General features: G+C 33.9%; 1 protein-coding gene across 1 annotated transcript; it reads right to left on the reverse strand.

Moving 5' to 3' along the window:
- Positions 1-1,207: 1,207 nt before the first annotated feature.
- On the reverse strand, positions 1,208-9,801 carry LOC102588119 (abscisic-aldehyde oxidase-like). Its single transcript, XM_006364427.2, has 10 exons — positions 9,040-9,801; positions 6,380-8,053; positions 5,802-6,061; positions 5,468-5,677; positions 5,092-5,310; positions 3,340-4,305; positions 2,920-3,015; positions 2,610-2,708; positions 2,238-2,427; positions 1,208-1,707 (listed from the first exon to the last, which is right to left on the reverse strand). Exons 1-10 carry the CDS (start codon positions 9,185-9,187, stop codon positions 1,484-1,486), a joined length of 4,086 nt encoding a protein of 1,361 aa, XP_006364489.1. The 5' UTR covers positions 9,188-9,801; the 3' UTR covers positions 1,208-1,483.
- Positions 9,802-10,724: the final 923 nt, after the last annotated feature.

Below are 10,724 nucleotides of genomic sequence, written 5' to 3' on the forward strand. Positions count from 1 at the left end.
AGGTCGGTATTTATAGGTCGGTATTCACAGTTTTTTTAGTAGTGGAATTTTTATATTATGCATTCAAATTAATTGGATTACACATATTTATAGTATTCACAATTCTTTGTTATAATAGTTTTCTATTTTAATTTATGTGATATATTTTCTTTTATCGAAAGTCAATTTGATTGTTCTTCAAAATTAACTTGAATTAGATTAACATAATATTTTAAAACGAAATTTAGATGTTAAAGAATTATACTAAAAGTACTATAAATGTAGTTCTTCTCATTGTCAATAATACATGATTGAAAAAAATAATTTAAAATGTTAATCAAAATTTACATAATTTAGATATTGAGAGGAAAAAATAAAATATAAATTTGGAAAGAAAGAGTACCACATAATACTTACCAATTTTACGATGGCATAATTTTAGAAATTTAATCCACACTTATACTTTTTGTACATTCAATTATATTTTCATTTATATGAACTTATATACATATTTTTAATTTTTTTAAGAAAAAAATTAAATGAAAAATCAATCAAAATGATCTGGATAAAGAAAAATAGAAAAAGGAAATTACAACTAAATTATCAAATTCAAATCTGGCATGATATTTTGTATAAATTTGATAAAAACTAAATATGGAATAAACTAAATAAATCATTATTTACAAATTAAACTTCAATTTCGGCCATATATATTATATGCAGTATATATTAAGGTATTTTGTCAAATGAAATGTAAAATAACTTTGAAAATAATTTAAATAATTTTTTGACTATGTAAAACAAATATACCATTCTTATTGAAATTTTGGAAACTTAACTAATTAATTAGTTGTGCAAATAATGATTCATTATCTTTTGTATAAATTTGGTAAAACAAAATACGGAACAAATTAATATTATATATGGAACAAATTAAATGGATCATTATTTACAAATCAAACTTCAATTTTGGCCATATCATATGGAATCTTTTCTTTCTTTTCTTTTTCTCGACTTTTTTTTCCTTCTTTACTCCTCTCTATAAAACTGAAAACATGATTAGTATTCAAAATGTTATAGATAATAAATATGCAATAAATATTAAGGTATTTTGTCAAATGAAATGTAACATAACTTTGAAAATAATTCAAACAGTATTTTGACTTTCTAAAACAAATATTTCATTTTGTGTGAAATTTTAGAAGCTTAACTAATTAACTTAAAATTGTAATGGGCAAACTTGTTGATTTAATATAAGGCTTGTATACATGAAAATAGAAAATTTGTTTATGCTATTTGATGGAACATAACAAAGCAAGTCCTTTTATCAAGCTAAATGAGTAACCTATTAGTCTATGTTACTCATACTCTTCAAAAATGTTGATTGGTCCATATCAGATCCTCCAAAAGTGAATCTGACACGAGTACGACAATATTTTTGCAGAGTCTGAGTAAACATAGATCCAGACAACAACGTGTCTCGCAATCGCTAGAAATCAAGCATTTAGCTAGATTTCAGATCAAGCAAAGTTTCCAAGTATTTTTCCACATAATTCAGGCCACACTGTGTCTTCACTACAGGCAATGTTGCAGGGACATCCAGATAGAAATCTGTATCTGACTCATCGAGCTTACCCCAAAGTTTAAGCTGTTTTCGTGCTGCTTTAATGGCTGCTCTTGTTGCACAATGAACTGAGGATGCCAAAAGCAGTGGTGGTTCACCAGATGCTGCAAAAAGTCGTTATAATCGAATCAACAAATCATGGAAAATGGCTTCACAAACTCATCTTATACTAATGGTTTCACTTTTTTCTCTTAGCTAAGATATTTAGACATGAAAGTTCATAAGTCTAATCCGCGACAGTTCCCTCGAGGCACGTATTGGTAGAGTTGCAGCTACCATTTGTGATGTCTTTGATTCTGTAGAATAGTTTTGTGGGGATATAACATATTAGACTAAAGAAGGAAAGACCACTAAGTCAAAATCGTTTTCTTATGGAACTTCCTCTGTCGAGTCACAGGTATTGCTCCATCATAAACCTTGTTGTGGTGCTTCATCTACTACTCCGATGCACTACCAACACACGCTCTCCACCACACTTTCATTATCAACGGTTCTCAACGTATACTCATTTTAATAATAGTTTCCACTCAACCTTATGGAAAATGTGTGTGAGAATTAACTCACAAGTCATCCTAGCAGTATGAAAATATTTGAGATCTTGTCTGAGTGATGGAATGTAGAAAGAACAGTGTACCTTTAGACGAGAGTACACGTTTCTCGTGATGTCCACTGTTTAGCACTTGAACATTGAAACTTTTGGGTATTGTGTCGATTGTGGGGATCTTATATGTCCAAGTGCTATCTGTAACAACCAATCCGTCTGTGTTTGTAAGATATTCTTCGAGCATAAAAAATCCAATACCTTGTACAAAAGCCCCTTCGATCTGAAAGAAAATAAATTGTTATTAAGGAGGTGATCGATAGGAACTTTTGATGGAAACAATCACTATTTGAACATCATTGACGATTGAATAACAGCTACCGTCATATACTTCGTAATTGTTTAAGGAAATCAGAGTTATAAAAGCTAAAACTTGAAGTAAATTGAGACAAATTTTCAATAGACCTGTCCCATATCAACAGCTGGGTTCAAACTCTGTCCACAGTCATATATAATATCTGTTTGCAAAATTTTTGTTTCTCCTGTCAGGATGTCTATCTCCACCTGCAAAACCGACATCGCTAATGTTAGTTTCCAATAAAAAGGTGCTTCAGCTGGATCATATGGTTGCTAAATGCTCCAAAATTGGAATATCCGGCGAAGTGTTTTGTTATCATTAGGATATCGAGAATTAATGTAATCCTTGAGGGTGAGGTGAAGCAATAAGTCTTTCCACATTGAGCTACAAGATTGAGTGGGGAAAAAACAAGTTTACCTCGCTGACAGCAGCACCATAGTTCAGATATTTCATGGAGCTGAATTCCGGTACATAATAAGAGTTTGCTGACAAGTTTATCGCTTGAAATTTTGCCTGAGAGGGGTAGGGAAGGATCAGAATTTGAACACCTCAATATTATTCGACTTCAGTTCACACAAATGGATGCGGAGCTATAAACAAAGTAGCCCTCTTGACTACTTCAATTTGAAATCATCTTTAGAAACTGGAATTCTATTTCAAATAGTTCGATCTAGTGAACAAGGTGTTTATTAGTGACATGGTATAGGCCTGAGAAGAAATACGTCTAAAGGCATAAACATGGAATCAGCTTTGATTGCATGAAATGTTCCTCGTGAAGAGACGATGAATGATTATAACATACAAAATTGTAATATAAGAAAGTCAAAAGAGTAAAACCTGGTAAATCAGTGTAGTCCAATCAACCGAACCATTTTGTTCTTGCAAATTCTTCTTCAGAGGGGTTAGTCTTTCAACTAATATTTTGCAGCACAGTCTGACTGCTTCACAGCTCGATTCAGATGTAGTGCTTCCAGCAGTAAACCCGCCTTGCACTAAACTTAAAGTGTCTGCTTGTATGACGCGTACTTTCTCCACAAGTTCTTCACTCCAACTACTTTCAATTAAGCTAAGACCATAGGCAGTCATTTGCTTGACCTTTGTCCATAGACCCTGGCCGATTTCAATACCTCCAACCTCTACAACTACTGATCCGTCCGAAAGAATGCTTACTTTTCCAGGCGTTGGTCGTTGTACAGATTCATAAACAAGTGGCACTCGAGAAATTCCCCTTTTCTTCCATATATTTTTCTGGTTATATTGTTCTATCATCTCAGTTCTTTGGACAAAATTTGAGGATGTCGCCAACTTATCAATGATACCTGGCAAAGTATAATCACCTATATCTCCTGCACAATCCTCATAGAATAATTTTAGACTTTCAAAGGTATGAACATTTTGGTTTCTAACGGAGTCCACCTCCAGATACAGTACACTTGCTACATGTTCCATTATAGCTTCGGCAATATAAGATCCTTGCACCTCCCCCGGGCCACGCATAGCTGATTTGCTGGTAAGGTTCGTCTTACATACTTTTACATCAAAAGACAAGGCACCCCAATCATATTTTTTGAGAGCCCCGATAAAGTTTGAAGGTATCACAGGGCTTATATCTTCAGTGATCCCAGCATTTACCAATAAATCAAGATGTAAGGCGGTGATTTTGCCATTCGACTTAAATCCAACACTGTATGTTATTTTCATGGGGTGTCTCCCTCCTGCCATTATCATGTCAGTCTTTCGGTTGAGGTACATCCTGACAGGGCGTTGTAACTTGAGCGCTGCAAGTGCACAAGCTGTGGAGACCTAACATAATGTACAGATTTTCACAACTGAACTAGAAATGCTGTTGCAACATAAAGAGAGAAATATAAAGGGAGGAGGGGAAATGAATGTGATGTCTTGAAAGGTAAGGTAGGCACTCATTTCAAGATTATTCACGTCTTCCATTGTCATTTCATAGTTTATCTGGATCAATGCATTTATATCTATCATTTGAATATTAAAATTCAAAAGCTAATCAATGTATACATTTTAATCGGTAAACATAAAAGATGTTATTAAAGAAGACATCAGAAAAAAAATGTGGGGACATTTTGTGCTTGCTTAGTGTTGGAATCTGCAAAGCCTCTAAAGAGAGTTCACTACAATAGAATCAGAAAATGGAAAAAGGGAACTTAACATCTTTATCAAAAGATATATGAACTGGAATGTGCACAAGATACTTGTATCACCTTCTACTAGTTCTATCTAAACATATTGATAGCTGCGTATGAACTTTGGCCGTGTTTTCCACATATCACTGCACTACTATGATCAAATCAACTAATTAAACTAAAAATAGCCGGCGGATGTATAATATACGTATAATCCATTTATAACATGTATATAATCGTGTATAATCAATATGTAATCTATGTATAACAGCTATAAAAAGTAAACAGTAATTCTGCCGGGCTATTTTGTGTGAAGACTCCCAAATTAACCCTATGATACTAGGGATAAAGAACCAAATAATGATCCAAAACTTCATCCAAGCAGAAAATTAAGATTTTCTTCATTTTCTCTCTATTGGAAGTAGCAGATACTCACAATCATTGCTTTCACTGCCTTGCCTCCAAAGCCACCTCCAACCCTTCTTGTGACGACACGGATGTTATGCTCGGGGACACCAAGACAACTAGCAATTGCACTACCTGTGTATTCAGGGCACTGACTTGATGCATAGACAACCATACAGTTATCTTCATCTGGAACTGCTAGAGCAGTTTGTGTCTCCATATAAAAATAGTACTGAGACCCAAGTCTCGTCTGCAAAAGATTATAAGCAGGACCAATCACTGATAAATTTGAAACTATTGAAGACATAATTAAAAAAATAAAATCCGCTCTTCCTAACCCCTTAAGCTTTTAGATGACGTAGTCACACCTCACAAGAAGTGAGATTTGAAGAACAAATCAAAAGTACCTCAGCAGAGAGAATCTTGTGGTCAGCTTCAGTCATTCCTTTTGAGAAATCACCAACTTGTTTTGGATAAAAAAATGGTGGGACTTGGAAAAAACTGGATCTCTGAACGGCTTCCTCAACAGTTAAAATCGGAGAATCTATATTTTCAGTGTCATATTCAACAATGGCCATGCTTGCAGCCACATCTGCAGACCTCTGACTGTCAGCAACCTGAGTTATTTGACAACATTGAACATAAAAGAAAATGTTTAAAATGTTCTCTCTGGAGAAGTATATAAGCAATCATCTTGCCTAACCTATTCTAGCAGAAAGTTTCTAGAAACTAAGGGCTTACCACAAAAGCAATTCGGTCACCAGCATATCGGGCGAGATCATCTGCAAATAAAGGCTCGGGAGCAAAAATGGTCTTAGATCCTACATTTGCCCCTCCGCTCGGGATATCTTTAAAAGTAATAATGGCAGCAACTCCATCAGGTAATGAATTGGACCCAAAGTGGATGCCCTTTACCCCTGCTAATGGTCTTGTACTATAGATAAATGCTCCATATAGGCAGTTTGGTGGTGATGGAATGTCATCTACATAAACAGCTTCACCTGCAATTGTAATTGCTTTTTACACTAAGACAATACGACATCTGGTTGTTCTTTTCAAATATGAAAACGTCTGAATCTGAACACATTTGAATATTAAGATATTGCATGTAAATCTGAATATTCAATCAGGTGCATAGAACTTCCAATTCAATCTATCTTGAAAACTCTACATGGGTAATACATGTAGGCCTTTAATCAGTTTGCCTCATCTCTGACCAATTTAGCCGGCAATGTCAAAGCCACAAAGAGGATTCAAAATGACATAAAACTAGGGTTACATACATGAGGTGAAATAATATACATAAGGAGAAAACATACCAGAAGCTTGCATGGAGGCTCCAATTTTTTTCATTGGTTCACCCACTGGATGGTACTCTTTGCTTGATTCCACAACCTGCTTAGCAGAAGATAATAGTGTGTGTGGTTTCCCTTCACTAATATAACCATCTTTGTTACTTTCCGAGACCTCCTCTACCAAAGTAATCCCATTTAACAAACCACCAGATATCATGGGACCAACATTGGTGAAGCAAAAAAGAAACTTGAAAAGAAAACTGACTACCATGCTTGATCTGTAATCTGGGTGTGTAGTGCCATCTTCAGGTACCACAGCTTGTTTGACTAATTTAAGTGCTTCCGATAATACATTAATGCTTAATATCTTCCCAGTTAGATATTCTTCTACTTGTTTGGCTCTTGTCGGATGTTTTGTGCCATAACCACCAAAAGCCAACTGGATATCATTTATCAGGATCCCATTCCCGTGGGAAGAAACATCAGCAAGGAAAGCAGCATGTACATATGCCAATGCATTTCCAAGAGGTCGTGGTGAAGCTCGATAGGTTTCAAACAAAAACTTAGAACAGGTTGAACTTCCTTCCTTTTTAAATGGAATCAAAAGAGTAAGCAGCACACTCCTCGAGTCTAGCAGTGGTCTCGCTAAGAACTCCTCAAATGTGAGTTTTTCATGTCCTTGACTAGTCATTACACAGATAGTAGCATCCAGACCAAGAAATAATGTAGCAATATCGGAAGGGAAACTGTTTTTCTGTGCCATAACCAAATTTCCCCCAACACTAGCTGAGTTTCTAACGAACGGTGAAGCAATCTTCTCCATGTGCTGAGCCAACTTTTGACTAACCAGCTTTCCGTATGAACTCAAATTGATTTTGTTTTCCTCCTTCAAAAATGAAATAAGTTTAGAGATAGTCACAGCAGCCCCTACTTCAATTCCTATGTGATTAAATCTGATGATTGAAAGCTCAGGGATATATCTCAGATCAATGTATCGGTCATATCTCTGGGTTTCCTTGTAATATCCAGTGCCTGTGTTACCAACAACCAGCTTAATTCTTGCCCCATTTTCAGCCAAATTGGATTGCAACAAACTTCGAAGCTCATCAACAGAAGCAGGAGTATCCCATGGATACTTTCTGGAGTCCAAATATGCTGCAGGTTCACTTTTCAAGAATCGAGGAAATGTACTAAAATTCAAGTTCTTACTTGGATCATAGGGAGGTAACTTACTCACTTTCACATCCCTGGAATCTTCCTTTTTCCAAAAAGAATTGAGCCCCAAATCCTCTATATCAACATCTGCAGCAAAAGTCTTGCAGGCATCAGCAATGGGACGGTATCCAGTACAACGACAAAGGTTCCCTGCTATAGACTTTTCGGCCTCAGCTGCAGTCAACTTAGAGAATCCTGCTGAAGGATCTGTATGGTTTGCTTTATCAGCGTTGATAAGAGCCGAGAAAAAGGACATACACATTCCTGGAGTGCAATATCCACATTGAGAAGCATGAAAACCTGCAAACCTTTCATGAATTGAGTGGAAACCATCCTTGTTGTTTCCAAGGCCATCACTTGTAGTAATTCCGCAACCATTTAAACTGCAAAGAAGAGTAAGGCATGAACTCACACTAAAATCTTCAACCCGTTTAAGCTGGGGATCATACTTTGAGAGAAGAACAACACAAGCACCACAACCACCTGCAACCATTCAAATGAGAAAATGAGTAGCTCTTTCTCAAACTAAATTCTCATTTTGCACTATTAACATCAGATTCATTAAAGATTCAAATTGACGAGCTGAAAACTTCTTCAAAGTAAAATGATTTCAACCTTGTCTAAACTTGCCAAAAGATAAAAGAATGGCATACCTCACATTAACTAGAATTCTTTAAGTTATTGATCCATACAAAAGATAAGCATAAGATTATACCATTGGCTCTCCTAGATTTTTAACAATCAGAAACGAAAAGGAATAGGAGACACAAAGTAGTAGTAACTTATAAAATGAAAACATCCAACTACTACAAAAGGAAAAAAGAATAGAAACCAATTCATGTGCTACAGAAGGACTCCATAACCAGCAGGAACTTAAAATTACAGAACTAAACCATATACAGAAGTCAATAGGCCAAGCAGCACAAAGAAAAGAACCTAGCAGGATAAATACTACTCTCTTTTCTTTTCCTTTCCCCTCAACTCAAGTCATATAGTTTCAATCCTATAAGTATACCACTGCTTGATTTCTGTACATAATACTCCCTCCGTTTCAATTTGTTTGTCCTATTTTCCTTTTTAGTCCATTTAAAAAAGAATGTCCCTTTCCTTTTTTGGCAACTCTTTAGATCAAAGGGGTAAAGTTTAAATAATGAAGAGCTATGCACATTTAGAGATACCCAATTTTCCAGAAAAAAGCCAAATAAGAAAATGATGCAAAAGGAGCCAACACATTAGAACAAAAACACCAATATCAAAAAGTCCAAAGCTTTTAGCATTTATTGTGCACTTTGCACCAAAACAAGCACATAGTGAACAACTGCACACAGCCCAACTAAATATTAAATTTTGAACTCATAATTTCATAACAGTTCAAATGCTAAGAATCTTAAAATTGAAGTTATCAAAGTTTAAATTCTAAATTCGCGTCTACGCATATATACACAAGGAGAGAGAGGAAGGAGAATTACCTTCACCACAGCCTAACTTGGGACTTTTGAAGCAAGTTTCAGTGCGCAAAAACTGAAGCAAAGTAGTTGAAGGGTCAACACTAGGAAGCTCATATCTTTTTCCATTGACAGCAAAAACCAAGATCCCATTTTTCAGTGTTTCCTCCATTTCTACTCTCCAAACAAGACTCTGGGCTCAATCAACAAAATTCAACTAAATGTACTCCAAAAACCTTGTCTTTTTGTGTTCTTTTGGCAGAAAAATGCACACTAACCAATCTTGACTTGAATTGAGTGTTCAAAATTTTTCATTTTTCAGTGCCTTCTCCATTTATACACTCCAAACAAGTTCTGGGGTCAAGCAATAAACTTCAAATAAGGCAAAAATCTTATCTTTTTGTGTTTTTTGGCTGAAAAATATACACTAACCAATCTTGACCTCAATTGGGTATTCAAGATTTTTCATTTTTCAGTGTTTCCTCCATTTGTTCTCTCCAAACAAGAATCTGGGCTCAAGCAATAAACTTCAAACAAGGTCTCAAGATTCCAAAAATCTTGTCTTTTTTGTGTTCTAATCAATCTTGGCTTCAATTGGGTATTCAAGATTATCAAAAATAAGCTTTTGCAATGCAAAACACACATGTAGATTAACCCCTTTTGAATTCTTGTAATTATAAGCCAATTATTGATGGGAAAGCAGAGGAATATTGATTTTGTTCAAGTGCAAAAACCTTTTTGTTGAAGATTAGTATGAAAAGGCCATTTATATAGTAAGGTAAGAAGAAGAATATGACAAAGTAGTAGTAAAAGCATTTACTAGTAGTAGTAAAAGCATTTACTATGAGACATGAAAAAATGACACATTCAGTCTTCCATTATACTTGATTTTTTTTGTCTGGTCTGATCTTCATTAATAAGTGTATTTAATGAAAAAATACATCTAAATTAAAGTTGAATTTGACTAAATTAAAGTGGAATTATGAAATATTACTCCCTCCATTCTATTTTATGAATTAGAGTCTGTTTAGCATATATGTTAAAACTGCTTATTTTCTTAAGCACTTTAAATAGCTTTTATTTGGAAAAAGATAAACAATTTGTGTTTAGCTAATTCATTTGAAAAGTGTTTTTTATAAGCAAATTGTGTTTGGCTAAATTTTTTTAAGAAGTGTTTTTGAGAGTCAAATTACGATAAAGGGCAAATATTAATGTACTTTTTTAATCTTAAGATTATTTTATAGAGAGAAACTAGTTTAAACAAAAGATTAAATAAAAATTTTATTTTTATTAAATTAAAATATTTATATTCAAATTTTTAATCAGTATTATACATTTTTTTGGACGATTGAAATCTTAATTGTTATTTTTTTCTTTTTTCTAATCTTGCAAAAATATTGTTACCTTTTTTATAATTCTGCAAAATAATAAGTAAAATAATAAATACTAATAATACATAAACATAAAATAATATATTAAATTTATTATATAAAAATAAAAAATAAAATTATTAAATGAAACTAACCAAACATATGAGTTATGTTAATTAATTAATAAGATATATATATATATATATATATATATTCTGCTTCTGATTTTTTTAAGAACCTGAAATTTTTAGCTTCTTCCCAATAACAGAACAACTGCTTCTTCTTTTATTTAAAAATAGTTTTACAGGTTTGTCAAACACCTAATTTTTCAAAAAAAAT

This window comes from Solanum tuberosum, unplaced genomic scaffold, assembly GCF_000226075.1.
Source record: "Solanum tuberosum cultivar DM 1-3 516 R44 unplaced genomic scaffold, SolTub_3.0 scf00499, whole genome shotgun sequence".
Lineage (NCBI taxonomy): Eukaryota > Viridiplantae > Streptophyta > Magnoliopsida > Solanales > Solanaceae > Solanum > Solanum tuberosum.

Coding starts and splice junctions, on each gene's coding strand:
- LOC102588119 (XM_006364427.2), bottom strand. CDS start 9,187: ATGGAGGAAACACTGAAAAATGGGATCTTGGTTTTTGCTGTCAATGGA. Junction 5,678..5,801: donor GTGACCGAATTGCTTTTGTG/GTAAGCCCTTAG, acceptor CAAATAACTCAG/GTTGCTGACAGTCAGAGGTC. Junction 4,306..5,091: donor AGGCAGTGAAAGCAATGATT/GTGAGTATCTGC, acceptor ACATTATGTTAG/GTCTCCACAGCTTGTGCACT.